Genomic DNA, 22,812 nt, shown 5'->3' on the forward strand with positions numbered 1-22,812 from the left:
ATGATGAGGTGATGAAACATTGTATATGTTTTCAGTCATACCGGCCCTTTGAGGAAAACTGTAACAACAATGGGGTCTGACACCCCTGAGAGTCATGTGATATTTGTTGCATTAATTTAGCCCCCGCCCCAAAAAAAAATTTTTTGTTAAAAAATGTATTCAAGTATTTAATAAAAAAGTGAATTCATCTACTAATAATAATATAAAATATTTAAACAAATGAACAGTTTTATATATATATATATATATATATATATATATATATATATATATATACACCTTTAACATTTTGTTTTAATTTTATTAAACAATTGTTAAATTAATTATAATTAAATTAATTAATAATAACAAAAACGAGAATAAATCATCTTACAACAAAACTATTATTTAATTTTATATTATATTATTACTATTATAACTACTAACTAAAACTATAAAACGTATTTTACATGAATATATTCGTTTTGTTATTTTATACTTTTAACACTTTTTATTTATTTATATTTGTTTTGGTAAAAACATTATTGTAATCAGTCAAATATAAAATAATACTGTAAACTAAAAATACAACTAACGTAATTTTAACAATTTTGTATGCGTTTCTATTAAATAATTGGCAAAATAATCATGAATTAATTATAACAAAACAAATGCTAATAATAATTTTATGATTCAAATATTTGTTTACATACACATTTAACCATACATTTTTGTCTTGATTGATTGATTGATTTTTTTTTAACTTCATCTACGAATGAACAGTGCCTGGCCCATCTACCCTACTGCACACAGTCAGTGGACTGAGTGCGCAGGCGTGAACCACAAGAACGCGCGTCGTGCACCAGCACAGTGAGCAAACTGCTCAGTGGCGGGGATGCTTGCTCGGAAGCAACGAGGAAGTCGTGTGGACCGTTCGAATATTGTAAGTCTCCGCACAAGCCCGAAGCTCGTGAAGGCAACACGAACCTCGAGCAGGTGATTGTCGTGCTCCGTCACGACGCGTTCAACGCCACCCAAAAGAGCGCAGGAACTCCCATGACTTCGGGCTGACTTTTTTGACAAGTGATTCCCACAGAGTTGCGATGAACTCCCACAGTGGGTCTCGCGAATCGAACCGGCGAGCGCATCCGGAACTGTGATGGACGCACACCGGGTACCGCAGGTGACCATCACCCCGGATGGGGGCGGCTTCTCGCGGGAGATGCAGCAGCAGGACTGGGGGGAAGCCGAGAAGGTGGACGGCAGCCTGTGTAGAAAGCTATCCACCTCCTCGGTCTCCTCCACCGGCTCCTCTGCAGTGGAATCAGAGGATGACCTGCTTAGCGACAACGAGAACAAAAGTAAAGGCATCATCACTCTGGAGCCCCTGGTGGACACTGGAGAGGTGAGTCCACCATTATGAGAAGTGGAATTCGATCACGGGTGTCAACGGTGAAACCACATCAATGTATATAATACATGATTTATACCATCTCTTCTTTTTAGTAAAGTGCAAATTGTTTGCCTTCTTTTTAGGAACTTGAAAAAGAAAACAATTTGATCAGTGTGAATTATTATGTTATAAACAAAACTAATAATTCAATTTGTTTATTACCTAAGCTTTATCTGTCTGTTTAAATGCTCATAAAATTGCATTTGTACATGTACCATGACGTCTACTACAGCTAGAAGCTGAGCTGTACTGTATTTGTTCACTGACTAGGTGTGGGTGCGGCTAGTGCGCAAGCCAGTTACACCTCTTGTCCCATGCCAAATATGTTCTCCTTTGGAACGATTAATCATATTACATAATAGCCCTTGCATTTGGCTTGAAATGTTATTAACCCTTTGTGCCCTATACTGGCCACTTTGTTAACATTGATTGTTTTACACCGTACTACACCGCTACTGTAATTCATCATCATCAGGGTACAGCACTAGTTTAAACGAGGGATGAGCGAGTAGAGACACCAGGTATCGATATCAGGACGATACGTGTATTCGTGAAGGTTGGCGATACCAGCCTCCGGCACTTAAGACAAAAAAAAAAAAAAAAAAGACGACATTGAGTAAGTCCTCCTAGCAAGTTCTCAGCGCTACCCTGCGGCGGTTCGACACATCAGTGAATCTTCGTGTACGTCAGACAGAAAGAAGTCTTTGTTCACAATTATATGTCATTGTTTTAATTTAACTTTTATCTATCAGTGAGTACTCGAGTGAATATGCATACTGGTATCGGTTAAAAAAATAAATAAAAAATAAAATCCCTAGTTTAAACTCTTAATACAGGCAACTGTAATCAATTTTAGGGGTGCGTCAATTATTTGCAAATATTCTCTATTAATGGTCGAGTTTGGTCCCTATGTCCACGAATACCACAGATCCACTTTACAATTAGCAATATAAGAAAAAATTATGGTACTGAGAATATACATATGAAAATGTCACTTTTTGAGGGTGTATTACAACCTGCAAATTGCATAAACAAGCTGGAATTTAAAAGGTTAAAAAATACAAATTAATGGATATTTTAGTAAGTTAAAAAGTTTATGCTGTAAAAGTAGCAAAAAAAACAGAAAAATCTCAATTTTAATAACAGACTATGCCAAAAATGTCCATGAACAAGTTGAAAGGTAGTAAAATCAAACAAGGCCTGCGTTAAAGTGTTTTGGAATCAAAGTGTAGGGTACATTTACTGTAGCGTTTAAACCATTGATATTGGCAATTACAAAAATTTTCATGTTATTCCCAAATTTTTTGCTATGTGGGTCTTGGTCGCTAACCCCTTGAACAGCGAGGGTTCATTTTTATGCCTCGTTTCAAATAGAGGTCAGCAAATAATTGAGGAAAGCTTTCGCGGGCCACATAAAATGACTTGTGGGGGGGGGGGGGGGCAGGTCTAGCCCACGTGCTTTGAGTTTGAAGAGTGACTTTTATGGTAATAATAGCCTAATAATAGTAGCTTGCATTTTTTTTCACGGCCTAAAAAAAATTAATTACACAAAGGGGCAAATAAAATTACATAGGTAGGTGTGGATGTGTGTGTAAGTGTGTGTATCTGTGTCTTCTGTATTCATATTACTAAATGTATGCTTTGGTGAGCAGATGGTGCTTGAAGAGTTTTTTTTTTTAAATAAATTTCCAAGTAAGCAGCATCACAGAAGTAGGGAGAGAGTTCCAAAGATGGGAGACTGCACATCTTTGACATGTCCAACTGTTCCATTGGGATTTTCCTGTGAGAGAATCATTTTACACATGTAGATTGATATGTCTTCATTTCATTTCATGCATTAATCAACTGAAAGCAACAGTGCTAATGAATTGATTGAGATACTTGACCTGTGCTGTCATTGCTACGATTACTCACACTACAGAGTGTCATGAACGGAACAGAGGATAGGACCCAAAAATGCACGACTCCAAAACAAATGGAGAGTTTCCAAAAAGAGAGGTTTAATATACGGGCATAGGTCAGTACACAGGCAGGCAATCCAAGAAAGGCAACAGTATCCAAAAACATGAGGCAAAGAGGCGAGGTCGATAATCGGAACAGGGTCAAGTCTTACTGTGAGTCTGTGACGTGGAAACAAGGAATGCTGGAACGCGACGACAAGGTACAACGAACTGGCGACGAGAGGGAATGAGACACGAGGTTAAATACAAGGGGTAATTAGGGTGAACGAGGCACAGGTGGTGAAGATGCTCACAGGAGCAGGTGTGTGTGAAACGGGGGGAAGACAAAAACCGGAACACACACACCCATGACACAGAGGGCTTAATTTGTTAGGCTAACCCCAGAATAAGTGAAGCACATAAATAGCAGTAAGCAAACAACATCCCCCTGAAGGATCTCTTTCAGACAATAAACAAGGGGCCAATTACACAGTGATAAAAGTATGTTTGCCTGCTTGATTTCCAAGTGCCATAAAATGTCAATTTGAGCGCTTCAGCAGAGGTGTCATGCAGGAAATAAACCACTTCTACAATTTTGAGGTTTTAGACCTCTGTCCGTCCTGTGCTTATGTACGTTTTGTCTTGTTTGACGTCATAATATAGACATATTGGACAAAGGCAGAGATACTGTTTCCCATTATAAAAGATAATCATCTAACAATGTCATTAGGTCTTAGCGAAGGCTTTCATCACCTTAACGAGCCGAGCAGTGCGCATGAACTGAAACAACAAGTTTCGTTCACCTCGGGGCACCTTTTGAGGAGAAAGCCACTTCATGACAATACAAACACATCCTTTAACTTCTCTTTTTTGGAAATACAATGCAACCTTTCAACTCAAATGCCCCTGATTGTTTTTGACATTTTAAGGACAAATACGCATCAAAATCTATGTTTACACTATTTTCCCGATGGCCAGGAAATCCCCACTTGCCCGAAATGTTGTGAGCCATGGGATTTTGGCCATTATTTTGCATATTCAAGTCTTTCTAAATTTTTGCAGTCTCGCAGGATATCTGCGACGGCTGAGCCAGAGTGTTGTCTTCCGGCTTGTCAAACTCTGATGTGGTACCTCATGTTTCTCATGTTCTTTCAAGGCTTTCCACAGATGGGGGGGGGGGGGGGGGGGGGGGGGGGGGACCCGTTGAGGACATATATAGGACTTTACACCGATCTGATCGGCTTGAACGGTATCGGCCGATAATTAGCATTTTATGCTGATCGGCTGATCAGCTTTAATGTCATAATTCGCCGATCCAATCAATGACATAATTGATCTGCTCCGCAAAAGACATTTACTCCACGTCGCCATCATGTACAGGATATTTGAATCCAAAAACTAGTTTATTTTTAGCCTTGTTGCGTGTCTTTTGACATACTCCTGTAAATGTCTGACGGCCAATAAAGTTATTTAAAAAAAAAACACATGTCAGCGGTGTGGGACACACAACATGTCAGAGACAATCAGCATGTAATGCCTGGATCAGACTACAAAACAAATTGGTCAGATTACTGCAATAAAATCTTCGCATCCCGTCTTTTACGACCACGGGGCTTAATTTTATCAACTCAAATGTGACCGGATACACTCGTTACCATGGGAACGACGTCGCGACGTGTGTATTATAAGAACAAAATGGGGAAAAACGTGTGGTGGTGGTCACCGGTGCTTGGAAAAGGACTTTCATTTAAGGCTTGCTTAAGGTGTGTTCACGTACTTTTAATACGATACGGCTCACAAGCAGGCAACAAAACATTATGTAGTCGAGCAAGCTAGTGCTAGCACTAACGGTTGTATATAAACTTATATACAATCGTTTTGCTAACGGTTGTATATAAACTTATATACAAACTTATATACAACCGCTTATGGCACACTAATGTGCCACGGCACACTAGTTGGGAATCACTGGACTAGAGAATACTTTTGAAGTTACTCAGTATACAGTACACAAGTATATAAAGTAAATGAACAAGTCATTTAAATAGACACATAGCTCCATCTTGTGATCGGATCGGTGATCGTTTATCGTTTTAAAAATAAATAAATAAAAAAAAAATAAAAAAAAATAAATATATATATATATATATATATATATATATATATATATATATATATATATTTGGTGCAGGCAGCGTGGGTTCAGTTCCCACTCAGTGACGGTGTGAGTGTGAGTGCGAATGGTTGTCCGTGTCTATATGCGAATGGTTGTCCGTGTCTATATGTGCCCTGCGACTGACTGGCGACCAGTTCAGGGTGTAGTCTGCCTTTCGCCCGAAGTCAGCTGGGATAGGCTCCAGCGTCCCGCGACCCTAACCAGGATAAGCGGTGTTGAAATGGATGGATGGACGGATATATATATATAAAAATAATATATATATATATTTATTTTTTTTGTTTTTTGTTTTTCTATTGGTAAAGAAAAATGTCCAGCGATTGTGTTGGACCTAAGAGGTTCCACGCTAATAGAATATCATCAGCCTTTTGAAGTTTAAATGTTCCTTAATTGCTCCCCTCCTTAGGCACACATACTTCAGGTGTTGAGGGCGTGGCCTCAAGTTAACAGAAGCCGAGGGTGGAAGTGTGTTTATGTTAACGTTCTTGGCCGAAGAACAATTATTTGTAGACACATCTTAGTCAGACAATATTTGCTATGAAGAGTTTGGATTTCTCTCATAATAGTAGTTCAGACTCAAGAGAATTGCGAGGTAGAGTGTGCTAATAGACACTGCAGTGTTTCATCTTCTCTATGTCAACACTGTCACCACTAGACTTTACCCTTGCATTCATTCTCCTCGCTTCTCCATAAAAAGGTCTACACTTGTCATTTTCTCTTAAACATAGTCAATACAAATGACCTGTTAAGAGTGCACATTCACACGTTACTACCATCCAACATTCCTCAAAATTATATAGAAATATCGCTTCAAAGGGAATTGTGTGGATCAGCGGATCTATTCAGTGGCCTTCTCCACCCACACAAATACGCACAAGAGAACACTAACATAACATTGTGTAATAATGCCCCCCCCCCCCCCCATAAAGCAAATGAGCGTTGACATTTAACAAGGCACCACTACAGGAAGTGAATATTACATACACATCACTATTAAGCTGCAGTATTTCACAAGTTCAGCAATCAGAAGAGACTCGTCATTTCTACTGCTAACATGCTAATGAGTTTGTATCACCTCCTCAAACGTCCCAGCACACTTTGATATGCCAGGTATTAGTCATAGAGTGTGTCTGTGTGTCTGTCTAGTACCTGCCTGTTCACTTCCCTCCTTGGAAGTGAGAGCCTCTGCAGCCTGTGCTGGCAGTATTGCCATGGGCAACCGCTTGGATCAGCTTTGCTTTGTCAAACTTGTTGTCCCACACGCCAGGAATCTCTGGCCAAACACAAAGAGGACTGCAGTGCTGACTGAAAAACATGCCAAGCACACCATATTTAACAACATATCATAGAATTATCGCATGGTTGTAGTGTATCGCATGGAAGTCTTTTGGCTTTTGTCATCCAATTCCAATGTGCAAGTTGGTGAAAACAAAATGTCAAATTACAAATAAATAAGTACATAAAATTGTGTTTTGAGTGTACAGTAGTTGCTCAACCTTGTGGAGTTACAATTGCACAGAAATCCACAGTGCAGCCCCATCTTTTGGCTTTTTTCGTTAAATTTGCGATGCGCAAGTTGGTAAGGCAGGATACACCCTGGACTGGTTGCCAGTTAATCACAGGGCACATACTGAGAAACAACCAAACAACCAATCACACTCACTTTCACACCTATGGGCAATTTAGAGTCTTCAATGAACCTGACATGCAATGTTTTTTTGGAATGTGGGAGGAAGCCAAAAAATGCATGTTAGCTCTTAATTCCTTGTATTATTGAAACATTTTGCATATGAATTACTCGACAAGTAATTAGTGTAAGACAAAAGTCCCTGTTTCATTTCCTGTTTCCATCACTTCATGTAGAATAACATGACATCCCCAATATGTCAATAGAGAAAGACAACATGTCAAAAGTGCATATCGACGCCTGGGAATGACCTTATCTACCACAGTGTGTTTGTCATGTTTTATAGAAGTGTGACTGTTTTAATGTATATATCAGATTTCAGCTTTTTCCACTTTTATGGCGGGGAAATAAAACAGACAGTTCCCTGAACAGTGTGAACCACCTCTGTGTGTCTCTGTAAAATATGCAAGCTGTCACTTTGTTTTTCTTGTGTGCGTGCGTGTGTGTGTGTGTGTTTGCATCTAATACACAATTTTTGAGGTTTCTTCTTCAGTACATTCTCAATGGTTGAATTGGGTACGCACAATGTTTGCCATGATTCTGATATATTTTTCTTCATATTCTCTCAGCCTCACAATTGTTTCTTTTTCACCCATACACAGCTGTCTGGTTTTCATGTTGTTTACACCTCTAACTATAGCATACTTGGAAATGTAGTCTTCACAGGCAAAACCCAAATCTGAACTGTGGATAAATCATCCATCCATCCATTGTCAACACCGCTTATCCTGGTTAGGGTCGCGGGGTGCTGGAGCCTGTCTCCGCTGACTTCGGGTGAAAGGCGGACTACATCCTGAACTGGTCGCCAGTCAGTCGCAGGGCACACATAGACACGGACAACCATTTTCACTCAAAATTCACACCGTCACTGAGCGGGAACTGATCCCACGTTGCCCGCACCAAAGTCAGGCGACTGTACCACGACACCATCAGTGACTCCTGAGCATAAACGTTCAGTGCTATTTTGTTGTTGTAATAATCAATGCAAGCAACCACACTTGTCTGTCACATGTTCCAACATTTTTGTTCACATGAAATGAGTTGGTTCAAACAAAAGGTGCTATCTTCTAAGTTGTGTATCAGATCCAGATGTAAATGCATGGAAATAAAAGCTGAACTGTTGACTCTTGTCTCATATTCATCGTTTGATGTCAAATCAAAATGTTTTCAGTCTACATCAAATTTTTTGGGAGTGGAGTGTAGCTCTGTATTAACAAGTTGAGTGAGCGCATGTAAGCCAGCAGATGAACAACAAGTGAAGACATTACATTACATTACTGATATAAAGTACATTACTACAACCGCTGCAATTTCACAACACTCAACATCCTGTGCATAATTTACTAACGTTACTATTTATGGCCGGCTGTATTCACATCGCCATACATCCTTCTTTGTATGCCTGTAATACTGTATATTACGGCCATCTTAAATGCACACTACTGCCTCCTGCAGAGCACATGAAACGTCTCTGTGGAACTGGTAAACCGCTATAGTGTGAATTTTAGGCATGCGGAAAGATAGAAGTATAAAGAGGTCTTTGAGCACAAATGGGCGAAGTCTGTTTAGGTCAAGTGAATATGGACAATCATGAAGGGATTTCTGTACTACCCAATTTGACCTCTGTCTGGAGCTGGGCGAAAATAACAAAAATAGAGGACTATGGAAACTACTGTTCTTGCACTTTGTTGTTGTTTGGAAATGTCCTTTGCCTTAAAAAAGAAAAAGGAAAAGAAAGACTTTAGATATTTTGATGACATGACATATTTTTTTGTAATCATGCATGTGTTCATCAGAACAAGACATGGTGGAAGTTGAAGACCATTGTCCACTGGCCATTCAGCACCGTCCAGAGAAGAAAGCTAAACTGGGTGCAGCTCGCTGGTCATAAAGGTAAGGTTGGCCCACCTGAAATTCCCCGTCACCCCCCATCAGTTTACATCATAATCATAAAACCAGGCTGAGTGAAGGCATAACGTGTTATCTCAGGCAACTTTAAATCGGCTGACGAGGGCAGCATTCTGAAGAAATTTTCCGAAAATGAGGTGCAGTGTTTTGAGAGGCTGAGAGGTGACGCGCTACTGCCGTTCGTGCCTGCATACCATGGCGTGGTGGAGAGAGACGGGGAGTCTTTCATCCACATGGCTGACCTGCTGGCAGCCTTTGACCTTCCAAATGTCATGGACTGCAAGATGGGAGTGAGGTAGGCTTTGCTTTGCAATGTATTGGTTATTTTCCTATAAGTGAGCTATGTCTAAAGGGGCACTTATTTTATCATTACAGATTGACATTTCATCAAAGCATGTTTATACTAATAGTTCATGCTAATATGTGTAGGAGGTCATCAGTTTATAATGGTCTTCTGCTCCTACGGTAACCCGAATTTGTGCAAAGTCAATATCCTCCAAAACACAGTAGTATAGACTTAATTACAGTAAATATTTATTCGAAAAACTTAAATATAAAACAATCAAAGGAAAAATCGTTTGGTGGTAACTGAGCGTGCCGTCTTGTGCCGTGTGACGACGCATCGTACAGTAGATCATTGCGTGCCGTTGGTAACCTCAACGTCGAACCCCTGTTAAACCAAAGAACCCCAGTGTTTTGTTATATTTCAAGTATTTTTATACTACAATTGGGAGAAATCATATAATTCTATTGACTTACAGTCAGATGTGGTTGTCCAGCTTGAACACTCATGTATCCTAGTGCTAATAGGAGCTGTAGCCTGGCTGGAGGAGGAGGGGTACGCCCTGAACTGGTTGCCAGCCAATCGCAGGGCACATACAAACAAACAACCATTCGCACTTACATTCACGTCTACGGGCAATTTAGAGTTGTCAATTAACCTACCATGCATGTTTTGGGGATGTGGGAGGAAACCGGAGAAACCCGGAGAAAACCCGCACAGGCACGGGGAGAACATGCAAACTCCACACAGGTGGGGCCAGGGATTGAACCCCGAACCCTCAGAACTGTGAGGCAGACGCTCTAACCAGTCGGCCACTGTGCCGTCATTGATAAAGGGTTTCTTAAAATCCACCATCCAGCCATCCTTCCATTTTCTATACTGCTTGTGTTCATTAGGATTGCGTGTGAGCTGAAGCACCTCTCAGGTGATTTTGGGCAAGAAGCAGGCAAAACCCTGGACTGGGAAAAATAAACAACCATTCACACTCACATTCACTCCTATGGACAATTTAAAGTCTTCATTTAACCTACCTGTTTTTAGAATGTGGGAGGAAACCAGTGTACCCGCCGAAAACCCACACAAGCACGGGGAGAACATGAAAACTCCACACAGGAGAACCACAGCTTAGACTTGAACTGTGAGGCAGACGTGCTGCCAAAAATCCATCATACTTTGGAAGTTCAGATTGTTAGATACACTGTTGTTGCTTTAAATGAGATGTAGAGACTAGTGATAGTATTTATTGCTTAAAGTTGAGTGCTCTTTAAGGGAACACCTGTTGTAAGTGCACACTTTATGCTTGACTTCCTGGCCTGCCACAGCATCATGTACACATACACATAAATACGCACAAACAGATTGGCCTCTCTACTTCCCTTTTCTTACAGCAAACACTTCATGAACAAGGTTCCTGTCCACACACTAGCTGTATGATGGCATACTTGCATTATATTCACACACTCGGGGTGTCCCTGAAGACTCCCCTTTGTTTGTTAACCGCATACTTTCAAAACTGCTCACTTGCACAAACGCTCTCTGCTGAACAATACTCGCTGGAGTTTCGTCTCTGCTCCCCTCTGCAGAGAAGAGGAAGTGGAGCTCAAAAACTGAAACTGAAAAGTCACATGCGCTTGTTTATAGCTATCTAGTGTGAAAACACTGTCAATGTGCCAATGTAACAAAGCATCACTAGTCTTGTCAATAACACAGAGTGAAAGTAATGCACGCCCTGAATGTAAACAGCCTCTGCCATTTTGGACTGTTGCCGCTTTTTAAAAAAAAAAAAAAAAACTGCCGACGGCGTGTAAACATACTCCTCCTGTCTGCAGAACTTACTTGGAGGAAGAACTGGTTCGAGCACGGGAGCGGCCCAAGCCGAGGGAGGACCTGTACAAGAAGATGGTGGAAGTGGACAGCGAAGGCCCGACCGCCCAGGAACACTCTCAATGTGGCGTCACCAAACCTCGCTACATGCAGTGGAGGGAAAGCCTCAGCTCCAGCAACACCATGGGCTTCAGGATAGACGGCATCAAGGTACAGACAGAGGGCCACAATATCGTCCCCTCTTAAAACACATTGACATAATTAACCTTAAATTCAGAGGTGCTAAAAGTACTCACCCTGTATTTAGGTAGAAGTACTTGTTTAAAAAATGACTCTGGGAAGTAGTAGAAGTACTGATTTAACTCTCAAACTGAAAAGTAACAAAGCACAGACTCTGAAATATACCGAGAAGACAGGGGGGTTGAATTACATGTCACGTTACATGTCACATGTTGCTTTTAAGCGCTAGCTAGCATTGGCTCAACTTTTATGCTATCAAAACAAAGTTCTCCCAAAGCTTCGCTAACGTTGTTAACTGAGTACAGTGGAACCTTGATTTGTAAACAACACAGTTCGCGAACATTTCGGATTACAAACTTAATTTTTCAAGGAAAATTACCTTCACATGCTATTTTTGCTTTACAAACAGTCTTGGCATGGCTGTGGAAGGCTGTTGTTTTTCTCACATAACGTAAACATCACATTGCAGGTATCTACATTTTTTTTGCTCGATATTATTAAAAACTTTCACTCCAAGAAGGAAGCACCGGTCACAGCCAACGAGTGTGACCCCGCATTGAGAGAAGTAAAAGTGTGCCCGGGTTCCACCTTCGACCACAGTATGAGAGCTCGCCGGTGATAGTGTTAGCGAGGCTTTGTGGTCTAATGTTACCTTGTGATTCCCCTCCCCTCGTTGCTACACGCTGTTGTTTACATTCGCCATGGAAACTGCGAGCGATGCGGTTCCTAAGTCATACAGAATGTGACAAGGCAAGATGTTGCAAGGTGATTTGCGAGGGAACACACCATGTTATGTCCCCATAATAAAGTTTGTTTTGACTTATATCTATATTTTACAATATTTATTTTTAACCACACAGCAAATTATAACTTTGTTCTAGGGCTGCAATGGATTAATTGTATTTCGATTCATTTCAATGGAAACATTACCTCAGTTTGGAAAAATTTCACAGAACAGATAAAATTTGTAAACCGCGGTTCCACTACAACAACAACAACAAAAAAAGCTAATTTAGCTAATAATAACAACTGAAAAAAATTACATCACATTAGACGGACAATTTTTGAGCGCCAGAAGTTGGTGGTTTTTAGGTTAGCACAAGACATTCACCAGAAAAATGTTTATAAGCCGATATCAAACAATTCTCTTAAATAAGGCAATGGATGGGAAAGATCTTTCTTCTCCAAATCTTTTGGCATCGTCGTTAAGTCGCTTTGGTTCATGTTACTCCATATCGCCACTGTCCCTTTTTTCCTCCTTATAAGATCTCAAGATCATGACTCGAGTTTAAAAAAAAATATAGTTTTTTAAAAAAAGCCAGTTTTGAAAAAGTAAGGAGTAAAAAGTACAGATATATGTTTTCAAATGTAGGCACCAGAAGTAAAAAGCCATCGGTAAAATAAATACTCAAGTAAAGCACAGATACTTGAGAATCAACTTAAGTACAGCAATGAAGTATTTGCACTTCGTTACTTCCCACCACTGTTTTACTTTCAAAGTGAGAGCCTTGAGTTCAACTGTGTCAAAAATCTATTAACAAAGCTCATTGTGTCATACCTCGTATGAAAAGGTTTGATGCAGGCTTTCCAAATCTGTAATCAATTTGTCAATACACCATCATATTATTAAGTTATCACAAAAAGTGTTTTTGTGTTTTTCTTAGGTCAAGTCAAACAAAGTTTAAAGTTTGCTTGACATGATCGTGTTCTACCTGACCTTATTGTGTCCCGTTCTTGTGTTCAGAAATGTGACGGCACATGTCGGACCGACTTCAAAAAGACCAGGTCGGAGCAGGAGGTCATGGAGTTATTCAAGGACTTTGTCGGAGGCAACGTCAACATTATAGTATGTGGCAGGCGCACAACTGCAAACAAAGATGACAAAATCAGAATCTTGCACGGAAGGACGAACACATACAAGGCAAACCTGCAGGCTTTTATGCTTGCTGGAGAGTATGACGCTTGACAAATGCTAAAGAAAATTGGAATTTACAGGAATTAACAGTAGTTTACAGTAGTAAACTGCAGTGAGAAGAAAACATCTTGCAGCATATACTTAAAAGATAACCAGGCAATAAGAGGATTTTTAACTTTTCAAGTTTTTATCTTTTTTGAAGTACAATTTGACTCCATTTGGGTGAAGTCCGTGATCAGGATTTGGTTGCACATCTGCAAACATCTGTCAGGCTGTGGAAGAAAGTTAAATAAATGAAGCCAAGTCATGCTGTTTGAACTGCGTGAGCAAAACCCCCGAAGGATTCCAAGCACAAAGCAAATATTCACACACTTCTCAAATATAGATGGTGTCCACATCTGCTTCTGTTTTATCAGATACACTGATATATAATATCTAATTACCGTTGACGCTCCAAAATCGAACACAACTGTAACACTGATTTACTTCCAAGTTGTTCTCATTTCAAAATAATTTTCCCATAGGGAACATTATCATCACATCACCTCACAAATATAAAGACCACTGTATCATAAAGTAAAATGAAGTAAAACTATTCAGCCCAGACTCGGAAGGTGTTTGCAGGGCTACAGTCACTTCGTGGAATTTTAGAGGCATTGCTGCATTTATCCATCTACCTATATTAGCATCTGCTTGGTAATATTGCTGTCACTGATACCCACCGTGGTATGGTCCCAAAAACACAGATTTGTTCATTAAGTTAAATACATTTTGTGGACTCATTATGTGCATATCTGGATTTCTTTTCAACACAGAAGTCCTACCTGAGCAGACTGATGGAGATCCAACAGGCGCTGAAAAAGTCACAGTTCTTCAAGCAGCATGAGGTGATGATGATGAAGACGATGATGAGCACAAACATTTTCCCACTCCTGGTTTACATGATGACTGGCAAAATCTAATAAGATGCAATACAAGAGCAGTTTACAACAAAGTTCTGTTCCTACGGCAGCGGCGTGACCCGAATTTGCACAAAAGCGGGAACAAGTGCCATAGTCGAAATAAACCTACGCCAACGCAGTAGTGAAGTCATAATTACAGTAAATATTTGCATGAAAAACATTTGTAGGTCATAAATGTGAAACTCCCTTCCTTTGGTATTTGTACAGGCTGCGAAGCGCCACCCTACACGCCAGCATCTTTGCACTTCTGGTGCATATAATTTTTTTTTTTTTCAGATTCAAATAATCTGTAAATTGCTTATTTTTCAGGGTGATGTTGTAAAATGAGTGAAATTATATGAAAGTGTTTTGGGTTATATTTAGGGCTTCAACTATTACTTGAGGCAGTTGTTAACATTTTAGGAGGCAGTCAATTTTCACCATGGGGCTTGGTCCCTATTCTTGCGTGGGGGTCAGTGTATATCGCTTAGTTTTACACCACTCATTTAACAATCTGTTTATTATTGTGCTGTGGAGCTGCACTGTGTGATACTGAGAGGTGTCGTTTTCCCTCCTCCAGGTCATCGGCAGTTCTCTGCTTTTCATCCACGACCACACTTGCAACGCTCAGGTGTGGATCATTGACTTTGGCAAGAGCACCGCGCTGCCGGAGGGCCACGTGTTGAAGCACGACGTTCCCTGGCGAGAGGGCAACCGCGAGGACGGGTACCTTTTGGGCCTGCAAAACCTCATCCGCACCCTGGAGGCTGTGAGCAGTGAATAAGCCTGGCTTGGACTGTGGACATGCAAGTGGGGGAAAGGTCGCCAGGCTTTTAATGAGCAATGAAAGTGGAACAAGTGGTTTTTATTTGGAGGAAAGCAGGAGTGCACACTGTGTGGACAGAAATATTGGGACATCCAGTGACAAAATACAGCGTTGGAAGTATACAATTTTCCTAAAGGGCTGTTAAGGGAACTAAGGGGATTGCGTAATTGATTATTGTGTCTCAATCATTTTGCAAGTATGGTTGACCAACATTCCCCACGGTAATCTTGACCTTTTACATTAAACTAATTGACGCGTTTATGTAAACTGTCACGAAGGTTACTGAGAACAATTCACTGAGCAAACAATATGACACTTTCAGTTCAGCCTTTCATAACATATGAAAAGTACAAACGTTTGCTGTTCATTTTAAAATATGAAGGAATCATCTACTAATATGAGCAACACGTGACCACGACACTTTGTTTTTACAGAGGTGCAGTGGCATCCACCGGGAGGGGGGGGGTCATGACCTCCCCGCACCCCCTACCATGTTAGAATGGCTCAGACAAATGTTTGTGTAACTACAGTATAAAGGGAAATGCTGTTGATTTTTACCTTTTAACAGTAAAACACTATTGTGGCATCCTGACAGGTTTAGTCGCCTTTATTTTCAGCTTCTGGGTGTAAAAAACGAGTTATTACACGCAACAAATACATACTAATAAGGTTGTTATAAGTTTATTTGGGCACATTTTGATTAGATGTGTGAAAGACAGGTACATTGCATAGAGTTCACACTCAGCAAATATGACAGCTCAATTGGAAATAAAATGTATAAACAGTGTTAGACAATGTTAAGGGGGGAAAGGGGGTAATTTTGAGGTACACACATACTGACAACTGGGGCAAAGTTGAGCCTTTTTCCTCCCTTTCAATAAAAGTCAACAAAAATTATTCTTTTTTTAATTGTCATATTACATGAGGTGATAAAATGAGTTTTCCTCGTGAATCTGCTTGGAAAACGGTTAGGCTGACAATCATAAATGTTAAATCCGTTTAATATTTACAATTCCAAATCCCTGTGTGCGTGTGGTCAATTCCGAGTTTTACCGAGTCACGGACTTTGTGATTGTGACGTGAAAGGGAACAATAGCCAATTAGGAGGCTCGCTAATTGAACAACTCGTTGTGTGAAGTGTTTGTATAACATGTCTCACAAGCCATTTCCAATGAAAATGACAAGAACAGTTTATAACCTCGATGCAGTTACTAAGTAAGATAATTGTTAGGCTAGTTTCTTCCAGTTTCCTTCGAGTACTAATTAAGTCACTGAGACTAAAGTTGGCGAACTCCATTTAGCCCAGCCTAGTTTATACTATATCTTTAAAATGAACACAGGTATAAATCAATCATAATTTGACTCAGCACTTTTACTGTCACTTTTACTGACATGGATTTACAATCAGTGCAAGAAGTGGGCCAACTCCCAATTCCAAGATAGCACTCCTGAAACCAGGCTTCACCTCGTGCAAAAACATCCCAGGAGGTTCAGACATGGATAAAGTAGTACTTTAGCTTGAGTGGATCTACATATTAGTATACCTGATAGTTATTTATTACCTTTCATGAAATGTTTATGGATTTGACAGGCATTTGGATAAACAAAAATCTGAGGAAACCCAAAGTTTCTGTAACATTTTCATAATAAGTAATAACTGCAGCTTGCATTTATTGCAGGCATAAAACTTGATCTCTCTCTCTCCTGCAAGAAGACAAAAATGGAGTTAGCCTTTCGATTATCGGTGGATACAGTATATGGTTGTGTGTGTGACGTGCTGTTAGTCATCTTGAGTTAGTACACCACACACTAAAAGAGCAGTAACATGCCAATTTTCTTTCCTAGTGATGTGGGGTCTCACGTTTAAAAAAATCGGTATGTGTGTACCCCGCTTAAGGTTGATCAACTTAATATACAACTTAACAAAAGTACAACCCTTATGCAACCCATATTGTAAAGATACAAAAAAATTTACAGATGCAGATGATTATCGATTCCCGACGAACAATCCACAAAAATAACTACTACTCAACATATACATAAACAGTATATATATTTTTGTGTGTGAAATAAAGCACACACACGAATGAGGCAGCTCGTTTGGTATGCCACAACTGAATACCTCCCCCTGCTGAGTAAACATAGCTATTACAACAACTCGTGTCATAATATCCAATGGCAGTGATTGACTACAAATACAAGGCGATATCATATACATGTATGACAAGTAAAAAATAATAATACAAATGTTAGTCCAGTGTATAGAGGTGAGTACAAAAATAGTGAATATTTCACAGCTGTCATCAGCCATATTTTTAAGTCCATAATGCTAAAGCTAAAACAACTTATCAGCTGCATGCTCCACCAAAGATTTAAATTTTTTATTTTTTTTTAAATAGCACAAAACGTCTCTTTCCTTCAAGTGTGCTGTCATTTTTCATTAAACATTTATTGTCTTGCTAGAGAGGCATATTTAGAAAGATTAGCTTGAGTTCTGTGTAGTTATTAACTTAGCTTAGTTTAGCTTAGCTCAAGGACTTAAAAAGAAGCTCATCTGGCTTTGCCAAGTAAGCCAGGTTGACTTGCACATATCCCTTCTAAAGCTCACAAATAAACATTTTTGTTTTAGTCAATAAGTATAAAGTTAATTTCAAGAAGAAATAAAAAAAAAACAAGACATTGAAGTTAGAGCAGGGGTGGGCAAACTTGTGCTAAAGGGCCACATTTGATTTTTAAAACATACAGATGGGCCAGGTCATTCTTGTGATCAATCCATCTATTTTCTGAGCCGCTTCTCCTCACTAGAGTCGCGGGCATTGTTGTGATGTGAATGTAAAACATGTAAAATAGCTTATTTTAACAAAATATTTTTTTCAATTTTTTTAATTTTAACACTTTTGATAAAATGAAAACATGTTAAAATGTCTATGTAAAATCCATCCATCCATCCATCCATTTTCTGAGCCACTTCTCCTCACTAGGGTCGCGGGCGTGCTGGAGCCTATCCCAGCTATCATCGGGCAGGAGGCGGGGTACACCCTGAACTGGTTACCAGCCAATCGCAGGGCACAAACAAACAAACAACCCATTCACACTCAAAGTCACACCTACGGGCAATTTAGAGTCTTCAATTAATGCATGTTTTTGGGATGTGGGAGGAAACCGGAGTGCCCGGAGAAAACCCACGCAGGCACGGGGAGAACATGCAAACTCCACACAGGCGGGGCTAGGGATTGAACCCGGGTCCTCAGAACTGACGCTCTAACCAGTCGTCCACCGTGCCGCCCTATGTAAAATCATTTATTTTAATAAAACAAATGTATTCTCATTTTTACATTTAGTATTCATTCAAGTTATTCATAATCAACTAATTCTTAAAAATGTTGATTATTTACAGTAAATCCATTAACCAATTATTTAATGAGATAAATGAATATAAAATGAATACATTTGAACTAGCAATTTTAGATAAACCTGCAATTAATGCAACAAATACAGTGGTACTTTGACCTACAAATGTAACAACGTTCGAGTTTTCTGAGTTACCGAGTTTCGCGTTTTGTTATGAGTCAAAATTTGAGGTGCGAGGGTGCTTCAGATACGCCAGCACTATCTTGTAAATCAAGGTACCATTGTATTTCAGGATTGCTGATATAAACGCTCAGTGGGTCAGATTAATGAGCGGAGCGGGGAGTGTGTGGCCCGCCCCTCTAAAATCCAGCAAGGAAAGGGCTATATATGCTGTACAAACTGCTACGTCATCGTAGTAAAGTCATTGCCATGACAACAATGCCAGGAAATGTGGCTGAATGCTCATGCTTTCTTCTTTGAAAACCAGCTTTGTATAAATAGAAAAATACATTTCAGTAGTTCTTAAGTAGGGTGTTTTTCACATTATTTCCACAGAACGAGACCCAAAAAGTCAGCCTTGAATCTTGAATGTGTCACTTTTCGTGGATTAAAAATTCCACCAAAGCAAACTGGACGTTGAGCGCTCCAACATCCAAATGATTGGTCACAAATGCAAGTGCCAAGGCTTCCAGGAGACAGAAAAAAAAACAAACAAAAATAAGTGGAAAATATTTCAGGATTTTGGAGACTATCTCATTGGAATGAGAAGAACATGATGAAGTCAACTCCAATGTAACCTTGTTGTTGTCATACACAGTTATTGTTCGCTGTTGCTTTTGCTCCGTTCTTTTTTCTGTCTGTCTCTCTCATGCATCATTCTGTCCAACTGTATTTTCAATAAACCATCTTAAAACAAACAAGAATATCAAATTGCCCTGTTGCACAGCAAAACTGTCCTGCGATTTAAAACAAATGGCATACAGATCCCCAACACTGCATAACCAAGCAGCCAAACAGAAGAGGTTAAAAAAATAAATAAAAATAAAATTATAAGAGGAAGAAATAAAAAAAGGTTCCAGCAGGAAAGAGTCCAGCTCTCTGAATCACAGTGCAGAGGAGTGTATGAGGGCGTCCTTCCAGCATTTTAATCATCAGAACCATTACATGAGTTCAAATCATTCACTACCGAGCTGGCACAGTGGATATAGAAAGTCAGCACTTCGCTGTCAACAGAGCAGGTTTCTATGATGTAAAAAAAAAAAATAATTATTATTATACCACGATAAATAATTTCTACAATTTCAAAATGTTTTCAATTATTATGTTAACTGCACAATGCATCCATCCATCTATTTTCTAGACATCCTATACCAGTGGTCCCCAACCTTTTTCCACCGCGGACTCTCCCACAATAAAAAATGCAAATAAAATAATAATAATAATTTTAAATTAAAAGCTGTGCGGCCTGGTACTAAATGGCCCGTGACCACTGGTTTATACTGTTCAGGGTTTTACCTCAGAACTGTGAGGCAGACACGCCCACCACAAGGCCACCGTTCTGTCAAATTGTTTTCTTTAATTTAGTACGGCCCTTGGACACCGAAATCTGAGAATTACATTTTAAGCATCTGATGTCACAGCGCTTCCTAACACTTATTTGACAGTTAAGAATGTTAAAATGCACCTTAAAACATTGTCTGTACAGGTAATCATGGATTTACAATGGCAACTCTGGATCAGAGTCACTCAAATTCAGTTGGAGAACTTGCAAACTGGCCAGTGACGAGATTTGAACACTGAATTTCATAATTATCTCATCTCATTTTCAGGTGTACAGCCCTGCCACAAGTAAAAATCTGTAATTGATTCCCTGCCCTTAAAATTGTTGTACTTGCCTATAGATGCCACAAGATGGTGACAAATGACTACTTAGGTGTAAATAGAACTCCTCAACTCACTTCTACATACTTACTTGCCACCAGATGATTCCTCTTTTCGCTCTTTTTGTGCTCAGGCCAAAGCAATAACTGTACACAAAAACAGTGAAGATGTAAGTTTTTGAGCAAATAACAGAAGAAAAATATCTGCAAATAGGTGAATAAACGAAGTATGCAGAGGTTCACTATACACAACTGATGCTATACAAGGAATGGGTCACACTATTTAAAAACCCAAAAAGTTTTGTAATGATTTATCATGGTCTCCTTTTTTTCACATCAGGAAAACTTGCTGTGTTGACTCTCTAAACTTAAAAGCTAACAGAGGTTCAGTCCTCAGGTTGGGGTGACGCTCAGATCCTCGGACAAAGAGAAGCCGGAGTCTCGGTCTCGTGTGGGCTTCTCAGCTTTGGTGCATCTCCTCACGTCCTCGTGCCCGTAGCTAGCGTGGCGCTTGAGCAGCAGCTTGGGCATGCAGGAAGAGGATGAAGAGGACGTGTAGAGGCCCAGCGCCAGCCCCAGGCCAGTCCCCGAGGACATCCTGGGAGCAGAGCTGGTGTTTTTGATGGCTTCAGGGCCTTTGGTTTGGACCACCAAGGGCAAGCTCTCTCCCTCGTAGCTTTGCTCATCGTAGGCGTAATTGACGTTTCCACAGGGAAAACTCTGCAGCTTTGCCAGGTCAATGCCCCCCTTCGAGGGGGCACCACCGCTTTGGCCCTTATTGTGGGGCACGCTCAGTGCGGCTTGAGCCTGGCAGGGAGGCGACGCAGAAGTACCGAGGCTGGGGGGTTTGAGGTGGGAGCAGTTGGAGTTTTCACAACCTGCCCGGTTGCATTCTGAGGCGGCCACGTTGCACGAAGGGGAAGGAGAACTCGAGAGGGGCACGGACTGAGTGTGAGCCAGGGTCTTCTTGCCCTTGAAGCTTTCCAAGACCCAGGAGCCATACGTCGGGTTCCACAAATTCTTGGTTTTGTTCGTCAGCTGTTGGCTTCCCGAGCAAGAGTTGTTTCTGGAGCAAGGTTGATGCAAAGGAGGCTCAGGGTGCACCCAGAGGCCCCCTGTGCACACGGCGGCAGCAGGGACCGCCTCGGGCCAGGCGGGCTCGGGGAGCACCTCGCGGCATGACGTTGCCTCGTGCTGGACAGGTGGGCCTTTTTGAAGGAGAAGATGAGGTTTAGCGGGCTGCGGAAGAAGCGCCGGGGGCGCCAGGATCAAGGGGGTGGAGGAGTCCAAGGAGACGGGGAGAGGAGCGAAGCTGGTGGGTCTGTGGTCAGACGGGCAGATCACTGCGGCACTGTCGTCGTCCGTGGTGGGCCGATATTCGACTGGGAGAGGTGTGTTGATCACGTCCGGATCCTGATGTGACGAGTGAGACAGAACGGTGGAAAGATGAATCGATTGTATCCTCACAACAGACATTTCATTAAGTACACAGCAAAATATAAAACGTTACTCACCAACTGGCCACAACATACCGACAACTTAAACCATCAAACTCCATCCGGTCCACCAAATAAAGTGTGTCTACTTCATATTTCTTCCTAAATGCATTTGTTCTTTTCATTATGGGAGAAAACCTGTTGCGATATTGCAATTTTTACACCTAATTATTTACACCAAAATTCATAACATAAATTGTACGATAGCTGGAGGATTTCAAATCTATTTGTTGTTAAAAATATATATATAATAACAATCAGTAGCAGTCAATTGTGTATATGATGACTTGATGATGCCTTTATATGGTTTTCACATGCAGTCATAACAGTCCTCTGAGGGAAACCTTGACTATGGCTACGTTCACACTGCTGGGCATGATGCTCAATTCATTCTTTTTTTGTTTTTTTAATGAAATCAAATATTTTGATGTAGTCGTTTATATTACAAAAAACAAATGCGACTTCTACTGGAGACGGAATGCGTCCATGACTTCACACATCATCTTTCCGCCACTGACTGTTTTCTGCGCCTTTGTCTGCCGTTTGCTTTTGTGGCGTGTCGAACAAGTGTGACATTTGTCTTTGTTCGACGATGTTCAGGTCAGATAAGCGTGCCGTGAGCATCCATATTGCATTGCCTGGGTCGGCTATGGAAAAAAAAAAATCGGAATTGCACTGTTCACATTGACATGAAAAAAATTAGATACATGTCACACTGGGCAAAACCGATCGGAATTGACCTGCAGTGTGAACATAGCCTAAGCCACAGGGTTACGCAATCTAATAGGAACTTTACTGTCCTTTTATGGACATTTTTCAGTTAAGCCAATATAACAAACCATCTACTGGAACCAGAATAACAAAAAGTTTACTATAAGTGCATCTCAATAAATCTGAATGCCCTAAAAAAGTA

General features: G+C 40.5%; 2 protein-coding genes across 3 annotated transcripts in view; one reads left to right on the plus strand and one right to left on the minus strand.

Annotated features, from left to right (window-relative positions):
* Nucleotides 1–844: 844 nt before the first annotated feature.
* Nucleotides 845–15,764, plus strand: itpka (inositol-trisphosphate 3-kinase A). The gene is made up of 7 exons (XM_061697193.1): nucleotides 845–1,384; nucleotides 9,032–9,128; nucleotides 9,225–9,438; nucleotides 11,256–11,460; nucleotides 13,235–13,336; nucleotides 14,221–14,292; nucleotides 14,927–15,764. Exons 1-7 carry the CDS (start codon nucleotides 1,139–1,141, stop codon nucleotides 15,128–15,130), a joined length of 1,140 nt encoding a protein of 379 aa, XP_061553177.1. The 5' UTR covers nucleotides 845–1,138; the 3' UTR covers nucleotides 15,131–15,764.
* A 9-nt stretch (nucleotides 15,765–15,773) lies between these two features.
* Nucleotides 15,774–22,812, minus strand: part of ltk (leukocyte receptor tyrosine kinase) — a 75,870-nt gene continuing 68,831 nt past the window's right edge. Inside the window, exons 29-30 of one of the 2 annotated variants that reach the window (XR_009769841.1) lie at nucleotides 20,496–21,816; nucleotides 15,774–19,765 (exon numbers count right to left, since the gene is read on the minus strand). Coding sequence is in view for 1 of the 2 variants with exons in the window: in XM_061697192.1 (XP_061553176.1) it covers nucleotides 20,797–21,816 (1,020 nt within the window). In the remaining variant the exon portion in view is untranslated. Of the gene's footprint in view, nucleotides 21,817–22,812 lie in introns of both variants that reach the window. The other variant, XM_061697192.1, reaches the window with a different exon arrangement.

Source organism: Phycodurus eques, chromosome 14, assembly GCF_024500275.1.
Source record: "Phycodurus eques isolate BA_2022a chromosome 14, UOR_Pequ_1.1, whole genome shotgun sequence".
In the NCBI taxonomy this organism is placed as follows: domain Eukaryota; kingdom Metazoa; phylum Chordata; class Actinopteri; order Syngnathiformes; family Syngnathidae; genus Phycodurus; species Phycodurus eques.

Excerpts from the sequence above, each read along its gene's own strand:
- itpka (XM_061697193.1), top strand. The coding sequence starts at position 1,139 with ATGGACGCACACCGGGTACCGCAGGTGACCATCACCCCGGATGGGGGC. Across the intron at positions 9,129-9,224 it reads GCAGCTCGCTGGTCATAAAG|GCAACTTTAAATCGGCTGAC; the intron begins GTAAGGTTGGCC and ends GTGTTATCTCAG. Across the intron at positions 13,337-14,220 it reads GAGGCAACGTCAACATTATA|AAGTCCTACCTGAGCAGACT; the intron begins GTATGTGGCAGG and ends TTTTCAACACAG.